Here is an 18,215-nt window from a genome sequence, read left to right as displayed (position 1 = left end):
GTTCACCCTATACAGGCTCAGCTACTCTGGAATGCTGGGTGACCATTGTTATGGACTGAATTGTGTCCGCCCAAATTCATATGTTGAAGCTCTAACCCCTCATACCTCAGAATACGGCTGTATTTGGAGACAGGGCCTCCAAAAAGGTGATCAAGTTAAAGAGGCAATTAGGATGGGCCTTAATCCAACTGGCTGGTATCCTTAAAAGAAGTGGAGATTGTACCAGGAACGAGGGTGTATGGAGGGGCCACCATGTGAAGAGGCAGCAAGAGGGCGGCCACCTGCGAGCCAAGGAGAGAGCCTCAGAGAAAACCAGTCCTGCCGGCACGTTGATCTTGGACGTCCAGCCCCCAGAACTGTGAAAAAATAAATATCTGTTGTTTAAGCCACCCAGTCTATAGTATTTTGTTATGGCTGCCCTAGCAAACTGATGCAGTCATAATTCATGGGAAATTTCCGAAACTAACTAGAGTCCCTGGTGTTGCAGTTGATCATGAGGCCTTAACCGATACTCAGAATACTGTCCATTTCAATTTCACTAATCCTCAGCCCTTCTGCTGGCCCAAGAGGCTGGTTGATCACCTGAGTGGATGGTACTGTATCAGGCAGTCAGTGGTAGTCCCCGTTGGTGGCAGGTCATACATACTTTCAGTGGCAGTTACTAAATCTGCTTTGGCATACCCAATCTCTAAATCTTGTTCTTGGGACTTCCCTGGTGGTCCAGTGGTAAAGAATCTGCCTTCAAATGCAGGGGACGCGGGTTCGATCTCTGGTTGGGGAACTAAGATCCCACATGCCGTGGGGCAACTAAGCCTGCGCACCACAACTACTGAGCTCGCGCAGAGAGCCTGCGAGCTGCAAACTACAGAGCCCATGCGCTCTGGAGCCCATGTGCCACAACTAGAGAAAGAAAACCCGCAGGCCACAATGAAGTGCCTGTGCCACAACGAAAGATCCCGCATGCCTCAACGAAGATCCTGCGTGCCGCAACTAAGACCGGATGCAGCCAAAAAATAATAATAATAATAAAGAAAATAAATAAATATTTAAAAAATTTGTATTTCTTCCAGGCCCTTGCTTAAACTATTAAGCTGTTTGCCTCAGCCCACGAGACTATAAATATCTGGCCATTTCTTCCTTTTCTCAAAGTGGATGACCAGGTGTGCTGCCTGAAGCTTTGCCTACTGGGAGGATTCCCTCTCATTCCCGTCTTTCAGTGTCACCCCTGAACAGCATCCATTTTCAGCTAACACCAGCCCCTTCATGGACCAAGCTCAGGTTTTTTTCTCCTCCATCAGCTGGTCACATGACCATAGGTGTGACCCAAGGGAGAAGTGTAGGGGAACACTAACAGGTGACATAGGTGACAAGGGAGGTGGGTGTCTGCACCACCTATTCATGCAGCTTACTTGTGCTGGACCTTGAGCCAAGCTAGATGTACTACTTCTACCTGATGATGGATGGCTCTTGGTCCTGCCTGACCTTACAGGTTGGTGGATAACAGTGCCTAGGGCATGATGAGAAGTTCTGGCCTCATGGTCACTTGATGGCCCAGTAACAGGTCAGGAGCTGTTTTTTCTAGCAGTGTACAGTTCTCTGCTAAGGATGGTATGACCTTGCTCCAGAACTCTAGGGGTCTTCTCTGTGACTCCCTTACTGGGGTTTGTCGAACACTCTACATGGCATCATAGATACTTCTAGTACCATGGGGTCTGCCTGATCATGTAGCTCAAGCAACAGTGTTGCTTGAACTGCTGCCTGGAGCTGCTGCAGAGCCCTTGATTGCTCTGGGCTCCACTCAAAACTGGCACAGAGTAAATGCTCAATAAATTTTCCCCTCTCTGGGGGAATGGAGTACAGGGCAGGAGTTATAAATACGAATGCCAGTAGGGTAAAGTTGCCAGAAAAAAATGTAGGAAGCCCAGTTAAATTTGGATTTCAGATAAAAGATGAATAACTTTAAGTTTGTTTCATGCAATATTTGGGACATACGTACACAAAAAATATTCATTGTTTATCTGAAATTCAACCTCAGCTAAGTTTCCTGTATTTTTATTGGTAGATCAGGCAACCCTACTTTTGGGGCCAAGCATTTAATAGCATAAGACAATTTGGTATGATGGAGGTGTGGGAATAGGTGAATGCATTTACAGTCAGTCCACGATTGGAGAATAATCAGCACTTAAAGTAATTTAAAGTATAAAGGAAAAACAATGTGCCAGATTTGGCTGGAGGATGGTAAGTTTGCAGCCCCTGGCAAAGAGCTTGGGCTCTAGAGTTTGACTTCTGGGATTTGAATCCTGAATCCACTGTTCACAGGCTGTATGACCTTGAGTCTTAGAGTCCTTATCTCTGTGAGGATTAAATAAGATCCTGCATTTAAAGGGTTTAGCAAGGTGTTAGGCCCACCATTACTGCCAAATAAGTATTAATCTTCAAGATGACTGCTGGGTTGCCATGCAGCAGCTCTCTCTAGTGGTCACAAGTCTATGTGAGAGTGCTGGAGCAAAGCTAGGGCCCTGGAGGTTTACGTGGCTTCAGGGTATCCAGCGGCCAGGCTGGCTAGGCATCAGACAACGGGTCCCCCACTAGAGGACAGGCCCCCATGGTCCCCAGATTCCAATCATTCACATATCACCTCCACGATTTCTGCCCCAAACCAGCCACCATTACTTTTATTTACTTAATATTCTCCTTTCAATTGTCTCCCTATTTTTAAAGAAAATCTATTGTAATAGGAAACTTCACAATTTTCAGTTAAAAGCCCCAGCATCAGCTTTCAGAAATAGAAGATAACCACAAAGTAGATAGAAGCAAAAAAGAAAAATGTTAAGTTTTATGGGATAATGTGGTGAGAACAATTGGAGGATCTCTCTCTCTCAAGAGGGATTGTAGCAGCAGCATCCAAAGTAGTAAAGACAGACTAGCTCCCAACTGAGACTTTCTTCTTCCTGTGGTCAGAGGAAAGGAAAAAGAATAAAAAAGAGAACAAAAATGTTTCTCCTTTGGGATTTCATGCTGTCTCAAGTCATCTCACATACCAGGGAAAGTACCATCACCGCTGGCAAAGACACTGACAAAGGGCAGAAATGTTGAAACTGTGCCCTTTATCTCCACTTCAATCAGAGTATTTCTACTTTTGTCTGATTTGAATGTGGTAGGAAGGAAAAACTGCTATTAACCAAACAGTTGAAACAACAATAATATAAAATCCAAACACTGGATTGCAGCCACTTCCACCTTCTAGGGAGGCTAAAGATTTTATCTAAGGAGAAAAGGCTTGTTTGCTTAGGAAAATATGCTCCTGAGCCTTTGGTCATTGAGGGCAATGTTCATGGGAATATCTGGAATGGAGAGGGGGATAGTGGTTTTAAAACACGTCCAAATTCTTTGATGCTCCCTTCAAGAGACAGGGCTAATTCTTCTCCCCTTGGGTGTAGAGTGGATTTAGTGACTCGCTTCTAGTGAAGAGAATATGGCAGAAGGTGATGATGTGTGACTTTTTTTTTTTTTTTTTTTTGCGGTACGCAGGCCTCTCACTGCCGCGGTCTCTCCCGTTGCGGAGCACAGGCTCCGGATGCGCAGGCCCAGTGGCCACGGCTCACGGGCCCAGCCACTCTGCAGCATGTGGGATCCTCCCGGACCGGGGCACGAACCCGTGTCCCCTGCATCGGCAGGCAGACCCTCAACCACTGCGCCACCAGGGAAGCCCAGATGTGTGACTTTTAAGACAAGGTGATAAAAGGTTCTGCAGCTTCCCTCTTTCCTTCTCTTGGATCACTTGCTTTGGGGGAGGCCAGCTGCCATGTTGAGAGGACATTCAAGCAGCCCAATGGAGAGGTCTGGGTGGCAAGGAACTGAGGCCTCCAGCCAAAAGCCACGTGCGTGAATCATCTTGGAAATAGATTCTCCAGCCCTGGTCAAGCCTTCGGAAGGTGCAGCCCTGGAAAGCATTTTAACTGAAACCACGTGGGAGACCCTGAGCCAGAATCACCCAGCTCTTTCTATATTTGTGACCTACAGAAACTGTGATAGAATACATGTTTATGGTTTTGAGCCACAGAGTTTTGGGGTAACTTGTTACACAGCAGTAGATAACTAATACAGGGGGAGAAGTATTTAGCTGCAGCATAAATAAAATGGTGCCCTTCCAGGGCAGAGAGTTTTCTTCTGAAACAAGGACTCAAATGCTGAAAGTCTCCCACTTCACAGCTTAGAAGACTGAGTCCCAAAGAGGAGGATGCCCTGCAGTGAGTTCTGCTCTGCTGCATCACGGTTAATTCTCAAGAGGGCTGTAGGATTGTGACTGGTCTTGGTTGCTTTGCATTAAGGGTCACATGCAAGTAGGGGCAGGGTCTGGACCAGCACTCAGTCTCTGGCTCTGCTCCACTGCCTTACCAAGTGCTTGGGCTCTCAAAGTCATCCACCAGAGGAGCAGGAACTCTCCCCAGCATCCCTGCATCTTTGAACTTGGAGCCTTGGAGGTGGGGAGACACAGAAGCAGCTTCCAGTTTGTCTTTGATCTTCCCCCACTCCACATCCATCTTCCCTTCCTGTCTGCCTGCCCTGCTGACTTCAGGCTCCAGCATCAGATGCAAAGACAACAACTTAACAGAGCCCATTCAACTTGCTCCTACAGTTCCATGAGTTGCAGGGATAAGGGAGCCCTACAATAAATCCCTTATTATACACATCACTCCTAGTGGTTCTATGCTGATCGAACCCTGACTGACCTTGATGCTGATTCTCTCCTGTGTGTCCAATTCCTAGATCCTGGTTGCTCCGCCCTGGAACCAATGATTCCTTCTAGAAAGATTTTGAAGCTAACTCAGGGCAGCAGCATTTCTTAAACACTTACTATGTGCCAGGTCTTGTACACATTATTTTGTGTTTCCAGTAATGCCGAATGTAGTACTATCATGCCTCCCCATTTTTTTTTTCAATGATAAAATGAGGCTCAAATAATTTGCTTGAAATGCTCTTCCAGGAAATAGTTGGCATGAATGATAATAATAGCTTGTTTCTTGAGCCTGACTCTTGTGTTTTATACGTATCACCTGACTTAATCCCCACAAAACCCCTCTCAGACGGGTTCTGTGATTATCCCCCCTTTTCAGATGAGGAGACTGGGGCTCAGGGGAAGAGGATGGCTAGCCAGTGGAATGTGAAAGAAGTGAAGCATGCTGCTTTTTGGCCCAGTTTTTTTTATTTTTTTTTTTTGCGGTACGCGGGCCTCTCACTGCTGTGGCCTCTCCCGTTGTGGAGCACAGGCTCCGGACGCACAGGCTCAGCGGCCATGGTTCACGGGCCCAGCCGCTCCATGGCATGTGGGATCTTCCCGGACCGGGGCACGAACCCGTGTCCCCTGCATCGGCAGGCGGACTCTCAACCACTGCACCACCAGGGAAGCCCTGGCCCAGCTTTTAATGATGTCCTGCCCATCTGCCAGCCCTCATTGCCCTGTCTTGGTGACAGAGGAGGTTGTGCACTCCAGACAGTATCACTCCAAAATGGCGTGTGGAGTGAATGTGTGAGTGAAAATTCAAACTTTAGAGTGTTATTCCACTGAGGTTTCAGGGCTCCTTTGTTACTGTAGCGCAGCCTTGCTCTGTCCTAACTAATACCATAAAAATTGAGATTCTAATTTTTAAAAAGTGAGCACGTTCTGAGATGTTACCATTGAGTGTAATTAGTAAAAGAATGAAATGGAGAGTTGGGAATAGAAAAGAGAATACAAGCAGGTGGCAGAGAAATTGCTGAAGTTTTATGATGGAGATTTGGGAGAGAAGAAAGAGTCTGAGAGACAGTGGACCCAGGCCCTTGTGAGTTAGGCAGTGGGGGAGGACGGGGAGAGATAAAACGAGTCAAGTTGTTGAAGCTGGAAATTAATGATCAGAGACATGATGCATGGTGCAAGGGCAAGAACTCAAGCACATTCTCTCCTTTCCACTGGCTGACATTTAAGGCTGACATTGTGGCCCTGAATGGCTGGTCCTTGTGGATGACCTGCCTTCCCCCTTTCCTCCTGAGAACACCTCTGCTAGGCAGGACCCTGGGCTGGATGGAGCCAGCTTCTGCCCCCTTGTGGTCCAGAGTGTTCACGGTTGTGGTGAGACCTGCAGTCTTCACTCCCCTGGAGCATCAACTCCAGCTCACTGAAAATCTTTTGATATTTGCCATGCGTGTCCTATGGAGTCTTTAGCGGCCTCTGTAGAATTACAAGAGGAAATGCCACTAGGCAAGGCTGGCTCACAGGGCCTGGGACAAAGGATGAGGACTGTGAGTGAATTTATCCAGAGACAAGATAGAGCCTACTAGAGCCAGACAACTCCACACTTACAGGTGTGTGTCCTTGGGCAAGTGACCCCATCTCTCTGTGTCTCAGGCTTTGCATCTGTGAAATGGGGCAGTAACAATGCAAGCCTGAGGGTTATTGGGAGGATCGATTAATTAATTTAATTAACCTACAAAGAATGCTTAGAGCAGAGGCTGGCCCACAGTCAGGCTCGATGAGTCTGCTCTCCTTGCAACGCCTGTGGGGGCTGGGGGCTGGTGTTGGGGGGCAGAGTGGGGTGTGGGATGGGGAGGTTGATGGGGAATGAGTCACAGCTCCTCTGATGTTCCTCCTGTGGGCCTGGCTGCCTGGCTGCTGCCCCAGCCCCACCTCACCCAGCTGGGTGACTTTAGGGAATTTACTCAACCTCTCTGTGCCTCTGCAAAGGGAGGCCAATAATAACGGTACCTAGCTCAGAGGGCTGTGTGGAGGATTAAATAAGCGATTACAAGCAAAGCGGCAATCACATGAGAGGCTATGAACCAGAACTTCCCCCTGAGCCTTCCTGAATTTCTGACCCACAGAAATCAGGGAACATCACTAAATGGGTATTGTTGTTTAAGCTCCTCAATTTGGGGGTGAAATGTTATACAGCAACAGTAACTAGAACATGAACATGAGAGGACCCCTCTGACTATTTTGTGACTCAGAGCAGGGACAAGGCTGAATGTGTGCCATTGTCCATCCCAAGTGGATGCAAACTGCTTCTGGAGTAGTTATCTGACGAGTATCGAAAAGAACACATTTTCCAGATAAATAGCTACATACCAAGTACCAGAGGCTGCATTCAACTGTTCTAATAAAGATACTACAACTATGAGAGTGTCTGGTTAAATTTCTGGTAGTCCACCATCATGTGTCATAAGCCATTTGGTTTTGCAGATTGGAGAGTTGAAACAGATGGGATAAGCATACTCCACACTGTCCTTCCTATTGAATGAAATGAACCCCCTGGACATAGTGAACGAAGTGGCTCTCTGAGAATTCTGAAACATAAATGGTGGACTGGGGAAGGAAGTCATAACTTAAAGAATGAATGATCCATAGTTGAGCTTCCTGGGTTTTTATCCCACTTATATCTTTCAGCCTGGACCCAAAGACAGTCTGAATCATGGAACTATGTACGGGTGTGAGCAGAAAGAGCTCCAAGGGAAGTCCTCTCTTTCTGATCCAAGGACTAGGAAGAGGGGCCCTTATGTGAGAAAGACATTGGAGGAAATCCCTTGTTTAAAAACACAGCCCACAGAAGGTAGGTTGGAAACTGAATTTAACTGGGTTAGATTCTAATTGGGTCAATTGCATGCTAAAATGCACCCCCCCCAATATTCTCCATAGGATTTAAATAAGACCCAGAGTCTCATAACATAGTATTAAAAAGTATGCAGCCCAAAATTATTTGAAATACAATTAACTAGGAAAGTCTGACAAATTGTCAAGTGAACAGACAACTCATAGACTTCAACTCTGAGATGATCCAGACATTAAAATTAACAAACAATGGCATTAAAGAAGATATTATAAACATGCTCCAAGAATTAAGGACTAACACTTTTGAAATGAATGGAAAGATAAAGGTCTCAAAAGAGAAATGGAATCTACAAAAAAGAACTAAGTGGAAATCTTAGAGTGTAAAAATAAAAGTAACTGAAAAAGTTCAGTGGATAGGCTCAGCAGCACAGTGGAGATGAAAGAGGAAATAGTCAATTAACTTGAAGGCAAATCAATAGAAGTTATCCAATCTGAATCAGAGGAAGAAAAAAAGGTCGAAAGAAATGAAGAGAGCCTCAGTGACCAGAGGGACTATAACAAAAAGGCTTCATTCATGTCATCAGAGTCCCAGAATGAGAGGAGAAAAGGAGTGGTTGCAGAAAATAAATTTGAAGAAATAATGGTTAACAACTTCCAAAGAAGTCTCACTTTCAGCATGGCAGTATGGGGGACACTGGGGGCCTGTCTACCATTTTGACAAATGTCCTTGGGGAAAAGATGATTCATACCGACTGGCTGAACTCTGAGTCAAGTCAAGTAAAGACAGCCTTGAGAATGGGGTCCTCCAGGGAACAAACAGACCGCTCAAATAATGACACTTCTCCGGGAATGAGGCTTTGAAGTTGTTCTAATCAATTCCCTTCTGCCGGCCTTCTGTGGCTGCCAGGCTACTGGTTTTCACCAAGATTATGGGCTTTTGGTTTTCAAGTCTACTGTGGAGCTGGAAAGTGGGAGATGCGTAAGCTAAAATGTCACAAAGCTTGCTGTTCTGCCCAAGATTCAGCCATGTTTTATTGAATAAACACCCTCCCCAACCCCGGCCCGGGATTGCTGCAAGTCTTTGGTTAATTTCCAGAGTTCTGAAAAAATTGGTTCAGACAATTTTTGCCGGTTTTCTGATTGCTTCTATGTAGGAGAGAATTTTTGGAGGTCTTTAATCTGCCATTGCCACTGACATCCTTCTGAAGAGCTTTTCAAATGTGAAAATGTCCTGTTATGTCATAAATGTGTTCTGATTAACCAGGTCACTTGTATCCAGGGGAATCTTAGACTGGTTAATTAGGAATTGAAATTGTTAGAGGAGGGAAGGACCCATCCGTGGGCTATAGGAAGAAATCCAGGGAGCAGTAGGAAGAAAATAGTATCCAGAGATGGACGGTGGGTGTGTGTCCAGGCAGGAATGCAGTTTGGTGCCATGGTCAGAGGGCAGCAGGACCAGTGCTGATAGTCCCAGGTGTGTGTATGTGTCCGTCTTTATCCACCTTGATTCTTGGGGCCTCAGCCCTGGGGGACTCTCAGTCCTGACCTAATGCTTGCCCAGAGAGGACATGAAGGTAGTTAATGCCTGGGTTCTCTCCAAGTCAGGTCCTGATTGCTCGTTTCCAGTCTGGAAGGTCCTTTCTGTATTTCAGGTCTTTCACAGTCATAACAATCATTCAGCTGCTTACAGAATTTAACTACTCATCCTGAGCTCAAAGATATTCTATTTCTGTGAGTGCGGAAGATGTTTCCCCTCTTAAATCCTCACCAGAAGATGCATGCTGGTTTCCTACAATAAGCCTTCTTGCAGTTCTGGACCACGGGACTGTCCTCCCCTGACGCCATGTTGGTTGGTGGCAATAGCAGGTGGATTTAGTGGTAGGTCCGGACAGGATGGCAGGTGTTTGGCAGGCTGTGAGAAACACCAGCCTGAATCTGTTCATTCTCACAGGGTCAGTGGGGTCTCTCAATGTCTATGATGGTTCCGTCCTTGATTTGCCTTTTTGTTACTCTGTGACCTTGTGCGAGTCATTCACATACAACTCAAGGCCCCAGCTGTGGAGTGAAAGGGTGGGGCTGATCCTCTAAGGACCTCAAACAGTGAAAGCGTATTTATCTTTTATTTGAGGGGACAACGTCCCCCGGCCTGGAGAGCCCTTCTTCTTCCTTCTTGCATCCAATTTTTCATAAATCTTACCTGTATTCACAGTCTCAACTTCCTTACATCCCATTCTCTTCTCAGTTCCTTAAAATCAGGTTTCTTCCTCTAAAAATATGACTCTCACCCAGGGCATCAGTAATCTTTTCATATGCAACTCCCATGACCCTTCTCTGTGCTTATCTTTCCCAAGCCTTTCAGCAATGAACATTTTGGACAGTTTGTCCTTCCTCCTATACTTCCTCCTTGTCTTCTTCATTACCCTCTTGCTGAGAGAGCAGAGAAGAGGCCAGTATGACTGGATGCAAGTAGGCAAAAGAGAGGTGGTAGAGGACGTGTATCTATCAGCCTCCTGGACGTCTCCCTCGAGGTCCCCCAGGCACTTTCACATAGCAGGGCCACAGCTAAAGGCATAATATTCCTGCTGAAATCAACTCGTCCCCCCATATTTCCATTTACCTTTGGGATTCCCCACCTGAGACACGGACGGGAGCCTCACCTGCTCCCTCACCTCCACCCTTCCAGGTCCACTTCCTGAACATCTCTCTAATCTGCCATTTTCACTTCTTGCGTGGTATCTTGTGTATCATCACATCAACACCTGGAGTGTTACATCTACCCAACACCCTGTCCACCCATCCTAGGAACCCCAGAGCAGTCTCTCTGAAACCCACACCCATCTGAACATCTTCCCGTCCTGCCTAAGACCATTAAGATTTCCAATGTAAGGTCCAAACTCCGTTCTACAGCTCCAACCACTCAGGCCAGGGCACTTTCCCAACTATGAGCCCTCCATGATGATGAAGAATGACAAGGCACCTTGTGCAGAGAAAGGACAGTTTTATTTGGTGACGAAAATGGAATGTGACACATGCCTGGTGGGAGAGAAGAGGGAGCAGTTTCCTTGGAGAGAAGGCTGCTCCTGTTTCCAGACATGGCCGTGTCACGGTCCAGGACATGGGCCAGCCTTCTGTGAGCCCTCGGGTGCTGGGCAGGGCGTGGATCGACCGGCAGGAAATGGTTCTGTTGGGACAAGACCCCAGCCGGAATGGAGACTTGAAGTCTCTGAGTCTTGCTGGTATTGGCCCATCATCAAACCCCCCCTCCAGAGGGTGGGGAGGAGGCTGAGACCCTAAGGCTGGGGTGATCTTGACCCTGAAGCCCGGGGTCAGGGGGCTCCTTGTGCATGTGCTTGAGTGAGTGTGTGTCTGTGTGTCCATTTGTGCGTGGCACATTTGCATGTGTGTGTACATGTGTGAGTGTGCTGACATGAGAGTGTGTGCCTCTGTGTGTCTGTCTGAGTGACCATGTGTGTGTCCGGGCATTTGTGTGTGTGTGTGTGTGCACGTATCCACGACCGTGTGTGTTTCTCTTTGTAGCTGTGTTGCAGTGCCGCCTGTGTCTCTCCACCTCTGTCAGCATTTCTGTGGACTTCTCTGTGCATCTTGGTGTATGTCTATGTGGCTGTTTGTCTCTCTCTTTAGATATCACTGTCCCAAGCCCCCTGCTGCCCCCAGCAGGAGAAGAACAGCCAGCTCCCAAATCCTGCAGAGTGGGTTGCAATACTCACTCAGCTCAGCAGAGGCCAGGTCCCTTCCCGGAAGGCTTAGAGTTTGATTCCAGCCCGTACATCAGTGCGTCTGGAAAATGAAGAAACTGTAACCACAGACCAGAGTGAAGGAGCCCAGGGACCTCCACAGTCCCTTGGAGGCCTGGGACTAGGGAATGGGAACTCTGAGATCCAACCACGCTCAGGCAGGGCTTGGAGGGGACCGTACCGCCTCCACCAACCAGCCCAGCTGTTCTCAGTGTCAGGGCTGATGGGGGGAGATAGAGTCTATGCCTCAACGTGATCTGGATAATTCAAGGCAAAGAAGAAATCTGAAATGGGGAGAGTTGAGGCTGGAGGGACCTAGCTGTCCCACGTGTGCAGGGACAGAGCTCCCTGGGGGAAATCCCTGCTCCTGCAGTGGGGAGAGAGGGCTCGGAAGCAGGTACTTACTGACGGTGGAATGTACTAGAGTGTCGTCCAAGTGACCGAGAGCCTCACTGACCAGAGGGCACACCTGACCCAGGGGCAGAGAGGAGAGTTAGGCGAAGTGGTACCTTAGGGAGACCCTGGCAGCAACAGCATCCCCAGTATGCATTCTCTGGGGAGATATTCCATCATTTTTCTGTATCTGAGAGTGTCTGATTCGAAGCAGTCCCACAGATGAATGTTCACACATCCGCACTGGGTGGAAGGAGAAACTGAAGGCATGGGTGAGGTGCCCAATCACGTAGTGAACTGCTGTTCACTCTGTGATCTGGCACCTGTTTCTGAATAGGGTGGACTACCCTGGGAGGGGTGAGTTTCTGGTTATAGGAGCCACCAAAGCATAGGCTGGGTAGGCCTGGTCTGCAGCCATAGTGGGGGTGGCCTGGGAGCTTCTTGGGGCAGGAGCCCATCTGTTTCAGCTGTAGTGTGGACACACACGGGGCCTGGCCCAGAGCAGAAACCAATCAATACATTTTGAAGGATGAAAAGAAGAAATATGGACAGATGGATCAATGGACAGATAGACTGATGGATGGAATTTACTTATCAAACTGAGAGGCTCAGAAAAGCTCACCCCAGGGGCTTCTTTTAGCCTGAGAAGCTCTAAGAGCCAAAGATCAGGAGCCCCCTCTTGTACTCACTTACCTTGCCCTGCACCAGCCCAGGAAGGGTATTATTCAAGGTCCCAGTGATGCTGTCAATAAGGCTTTCACTGGGGAGGGCGCCCAATCTGAAACAGAAAAGCCACAGGCAGTGCAGGGGCCTGAGGCTGGTATGGATAAGCACTTGTATGTGCCCACTGCAGTCTCAGCACTGAGTAATGGAACCTGGCCTCGTGCATCCACACCCACATGATCCACAACAAGGGGCACATCCAAAAGGAGTGAGACACTGCACAGCAGCACACATACCAGGTACGTGTAGAATAAACCCATAGTTCCAGGACACAGTAGGTGTTCAATAAAGCTTTGTAGAATCCATAAATGAACGAACAGTGCTTAGTATGTAGTTGTCGTGAGGACTCAATGAGATGATATGTGTGATGCACAACACGTGTTCAGTAAACGTGAGCCATGATGGGGACTATTCCTGTATATTATACCTGCTTCCATCTCCCTTGCAGCAGTAAATGAAATAGTAACCCAGGTAGGCTCCATAGCTAGTTTACCCTTTACTGGCACAAAGCATGTCCACATCTATTATTTTAGAGGATTCTGTCAATAATGCCAAAGTAGCTCCATATTGAAATTATCTGAGAAAGCTGAGACTCAAGTTGGGGAAGCACTGTTTAAGTTCACACAGGAAGCCCTGCATCTCTTGCCACACCCCCCAGGTAGATGGGGCTTGAGCTCAGATTTCTTCTTGCCTAAGCCAGCACAGAATTGGTCAGCCTGGCCTAAGAAGGGATAAGTGACCATTTACCTATTCATCTGTCCATCCATCCATCCATCCATCCATCCATCCATCCACCTATCCATCTTCTCACTCTCCCACCCTCCCACTCATCCATTCTCCCATTGTTCTATCTTCCCAACCATCCATCCATCATCCCATCCTATTGTTTCTGGACAGGAGTAGCCACCCCTCTGGCCTCACCCATCAAGCAGGGAGATTTGCAGGCTTCCAGGGGAGAAAGTGCAGTTGCAAGAGACGAGGTGGAACTTCTCCTGTTCATCTGTCACAGCTAAGAGTTCTGCAGTGTCGTTTAGCTTCACAGCCAGCATCAATGGACGTCTGACCAAGGGCCTGCAGAGAAGACAGTCTGTTGCAGCTGGTCCCACCACATCCCAAGGCAGAGGAGGCTTTTCTCCTTGACAGAAATGCCAGCCATCTTGCCCACAGCTGTACTCATCTCATTTCCCAGTAGGGGAAACCAAGGCTCACAGAGGTTAAATGAGTTTCCCAAGTGACTCAAGGTCACTCAGCATGGCAGCAAATGAGCTGAAGTTGGAGGCTCAGGTCTGTTAGACAGACTCTAACACCTTTTTTTCTTTTTGACTACCCAAGATCATCAGGGCCTCCTCTGGTGAGCCATCCTCCCACTCCCCCTTGGGACCCACTCACAGTTTCACTTTGAGGACCATGCCCAGAGGGATGGTGACATAGAGACGATGGCCATCAGGGTTCTGCAGGAGGACAGGTTCCAGCAGTTGGGGATTAGTGATCTTCAAACTGCCCAGGGAGCAACATTGGAGGGAGAAACATTAACTCCTCTAGTTCTAAATCTAGAAACCACACCTAACTTCACCTTATCCATCCCAGAGTGGGAGCTACCCATGAGGTGGGATGGAGGAGATAGGACGGGAGTCTTGCAGCAAAAGCCACATGGGTTTCGAGTCTCACATCAGTTTTTCCCAAACTCTGCCTTGGGTCAGATCCGGACACACACATGGCCCTCTCCTCATCTCAAGTCTATAAGGTATTCCAGGATAGAGACTGTGTCTGGGTTATATTTTCATCCTGTATACCAGCTCAGAGCCTTACAATGAAAGGGCCTACTTTATATTAGTTGACTTTGTAGACTGATGAGCAGGGGGGTAGATGGATATGTGGGTGGATGCATGGAAGAGTAAGTGGTTAGATGGAGGGAGGATGGACAAATAGATGGATGGATGGATAAGTGGCTAAGTGGATGATGTCTGGGCAATTGGAGTAAGTCCTTCACAAACATTTATGCTAGGAATCACTCATCCTGCCAAGTTCTTCAATGGCAGGTCAATCAACAATGTTTATCACGGAGATGGAGAGGCAGGAAGTCAGGGAGAATGGAGAGAGCGTGGAAGTAAGTCTCTTCTCTGAGCCAGCCACTGAGCCAGGTCATCTACATCTTTCCAGTCCTCCCAACAGTTTTTCTCTGTGGGCACCATAATCTTCATTTTACAGATGAAGAAACTAAGCCCAGAGAGACTGAGTGCCTTGCCCCAGGTCACCCAGCAAGTACATGGTGAATATAAAAATCAACCTCAAGCCTATCTATCTGTCTTCTAGTCAGGGGCAAGCACTTGGGTGGGCAGGAATCATGGGAATAGCTTTGACCCAGTCCTATGAAGGATCTAGGCTTTGCCAGCTCACTGGCATCAAGCTTTCTACTATTGTTCCTTGCTTAGAGACCTCTCAGGTGGCTCCTGGATTGTTCATCTTGGATTGACATCACATGATGATGTCACTGAAGAGAGTAGCTTACACTTTCTTGCTTACATGAAAGGCCACAGTGTTCTAAGGGATTTCACAGGTGAGGAGAACAAAATTACTGTAATATAGTGGAAAAGACCTTGGCTTTGGACTTAAGTCGATTAGAGTTAGAACCCTCACTCTGCATCACTCCTGTGGTGTGATCACAGGCACCTTTCTGTGCCTCGGTTTTTCCCATCTGTAAACTAGGGATTATTAAATTGACCTCAGAGGACTATGGTGAGGATTATAGATGATGCTGGGGACTCAGGACGCGGTTTAGGATTGGGGGCAATTGCTAGTTCAAGAGGGCTGGTGTTGCCTGCCAGACTGTGAGGAAGGTCTCAGCCTGAGTCCTGGCCTCATGTTCAGACCACTCCCCACCCCCCTTCAGGGCCACTGCCTGGGGCTGTCAGATCTCCAACGGGGGTTCTCTGGTGGGGTCCAAGGCCCTATTTTAGGGCTACTCACTCAACGATGTTGTCCACGAGAGGAGTCAGTGAGGTCACTTTCCCAAGTGGGCCCCGCAGCAGGGCACTGGGAGGGTTCCCTGCAGTCTTCAGGATGTCCAAGAGCGGAAGGTTTTCGAGACTGCCCAATAGATCCTCGGAGAGCAGGCCATTGCTGAGAGCTGGAAATGGGTATGGGGTCCTTGGGGGTCAGATCTGACAATTATGGGTCCTCAGTCCTTACCCCCTTTTATCTCTCTTCCCAAGCAACCACACACACACACACACACACACACACACACACACACACAAACACAGACATACACACACACCCCTGAAGGAGGTTGTCACAGACTCTCACTTACCACCTGTCAAGCTTCCAGCAAGATCTGTGGAACTCAAGGGCAGGGTCGGAATCATAGGCAAGGGCAGTGTCTGGTCCAGGGGCAAGGTCACGGCTTCCAGCAGGACCAAGGTCTGAGCCAGCAGCCCACAGAAGACAACAAGGCCCCCAGTTTGAAACATCTTCTCATTCAGTATCTGTGGAAAGAATGACAGGTCCACTGTGGCACGAATACAAGAGAGGAACCCATCCACCGCCTGCCCCTGCACACCAGGGAGTGAATAGCACTAACTAACACGTTTCCTCCGAGCCAGGCTTTGGGCTGAGTCCTCCACACTCAGGCAGTGGAGGGGCGGGGACGGAATGGGCCGATCTCACCTGGCTTCTCAGACGTCCCAGCAGATGTCTTGGTCTCCTCTTCCCTGCTGGCTACTGCTGAGGAGGCAGCCTCTTTTATAGTGTGGGAATCCGGAAACGAGCAGTTGAATGATGGGCTTCTAGATAACTCAGAATTCTGCAATCTGGTGGTGTCTTTCAAAATAAGATACCAAAGTAATAATTGCTCTCCAAAGTAAATAATTGCCAGTTACAGTAGTAGGTGGGACAGTTAAGCCGTTTGATTGACAAGTTAAACAGAGGAAAACTTGAGATGGGGATGTTACTCAAGACTTCATGGTTTCACGTGTGGGCCTGAGGCTGGGGACCCACGCTCTGAGGGCCTGATGATCACACTTGGAAACCCTGGGAGAGGCAGCCGGTGGAGCCCAGGAAGGGACCTCAATCTCGTATCCAGACCTTTTCCATTCCTGGTCCAATTATTCTTTTCCAGTTGGAGGGCTCTTGCTCCCAAAATGTCAAAAAAGAGTCAAACTGTCTCTGATTTCCCTACATCTGGGGCACCCCTCAGTTCCAGCGCAGGGGAATCCTGACTTCTGAATCCTAATTGCATGACAGTCACATGCTGGGGGCTACACATCCTCACAGAACCCTGGAGGGAGGGGTTGCTGTTCCTCCTTTGCAGAGGAGAAAACTGAGGCCCAGCGGGGTCAGGTGCCCAAGGCACAGAGAGGATGGGGCAGAGTTAGTGAGACAGGCTGGGGCCTGGGACCTGGGACTCTTTGCTGCACTGCTTACACCTGGACAAATGTCTCCTCAAGCAACAAAATACAAAGAACTCTAAGGGACTAAACATAACCGCGTGCATGGGCAGTTGGGGCAAATTATGGACAACAAGATACAAAAGGACCTAAAACCCATCTGCCACTTCTGAAGAGCCAGGAGCAAAAACAGAGTACTGCGCAAGCCCCCTGAACTCAACACCACCAGAGGGGTGGGCAAACTGCGTAAGCCACCCCTCTAGCCTGACCCCTGGACGCACCCCTACCCTCACCCCATAGAAGGAACCAGCTTGCCCTGCCTTGGGGGGTGAGCAAGGGAACCTGTTACTAGTTTTCACTCCCCCGTGCTGCAGCAGGGGCGCCCATAAAGCCTTGCCTGAATTTCTTGTCTGGCCTCTAGTCAATTTCTATTGATTAAGGAAGGCCAAAAACCCTGGTCAGTATCATTAGGACTCAACCCATTGGATAATAATAACAATAAAAACAGTGTCAACAGCTAATACTTGCCAAGCTCTTGCTGAATGCCAGGCGCGGCATCGTTTTTCACCTCCAGCCCCTCACAAATCCTCACAACCCTGTGTGGCATGGGAATGAGTACGTCCATTCTACAAGGGGGAAACTGAGGCTTGGAGTGTGAGGTGACACGTCCAGAGTCTCATAGTGGGCATGGGGCCCAGGCATTCACGCTCTAGTCCTTTCTCTCTTTTTTTTTTTTTTTTTTTTTTTTTTGCGGTACGCGGGACTCTCACTGCTGTGGCCTCTGCCGTTGCGGAGCACAGGCTCCGGACGCGCAGGCTCAGCGGCCATGGCTCACGGGCCCAGCCGCTCCGCGACATGTGGGATCCTCCCGGACCGGGGCACGAACCCGTGTCCCCTGCATCGGCAGGCAGACTCTCAACCACTGCGCCACCAGGGAAGCCCTAGTCCTTTCTCTTAATCACTGGGCTGAGAGATGAGGATGCCTTGGGCACGCTCTGACCGTTTTGCATCCCCCTGTCTGTGAATGTCATGCCTCCCACTTTTATAACCTGGAAAATGCTTTCCAGTTTCCCAGGCCTGAGGGATTGTGTGACATCCTGGTCTCTACCCTTACCCTTTCTTCTTCCCTTCCCCAAGTGAAGTAATGAGGCATTTGTTACCACCCCTTGGGCCTTTGGAGTCTATTTTACAGATGAAAAAACGAGGCACGGGGAGGTCCAGGCCCTAGTCCAGTGAGAGCAGCACTTGTCTTGCAGAACCAAACACATTATAAGCAAAAGCAGAGAGGGGCTTCCCTGGTGGCGCAGTGGTTGAGAATCTGCCTGCCAGTGCAGGGGACACGGGTTCGAGCCCTGGTCTGGGAGGATCCCACATGCC

General features: G+C 48.6%; 1 protein-coding gene across 1 annotated transcript in view; it reads right to left on the bottom strand.

Annotated features, from left to right (window-relative positions):
- The window catches only part of BPIFA1 (BPI fold containing family A member 1), a gene marked incomplete at both ends in the record, with an annotated part of 35,337 nt that extends 19,414 nt beyond the window's left edge, over positions 1-15,923 (bottom strand). Inside the window, 6 exons of the mRNA XM_079719087.1 lie at positions 11,743-11,806; positions 12,424-12,508; positions 13,375-13,524; positions 13,843-13,950; positions 15,421-15,580; positions 15,764-15,923. Of these exons, the coding sequence (XP_079575213.1) occupies positions 11,743-11,806; positions 12,424-12,508; positions 13,375-13,524; positions 13,843-13,950; positions 15,421-15,580; positions 15,764-15,923 (727 nt within the window). The remainder of the gene's footprint in view (positions 1-11,742; positions 11,807-12,423; positions 12,509-13,374; positions 13,525-13,842; positions 13,951-15,420; positions 15,581-15,763) is intronic.
- Positions 15,924-18,215: the final 2,292 nt, after the last annotated feature.

This window comes from Hyperoodon ampullatus (assembly GCF_949752795.1).
Source record: "Hyperoodon ampullatus genome assembly, chromosome: 14".
In the NCBI taxonomy this organism is placed as follows: Eukaryota; Metazoa; Chordata; class Mammalia; order Artiodactyla; family Ziphiidae; genus Hyperoodon; species Hyperoodon ampullatus.
The sequence above is the reverse complement of the archived record's forward strand: the minus strand, read 5'-3'. Positions and strand labels throughout refer to the sequence as shown.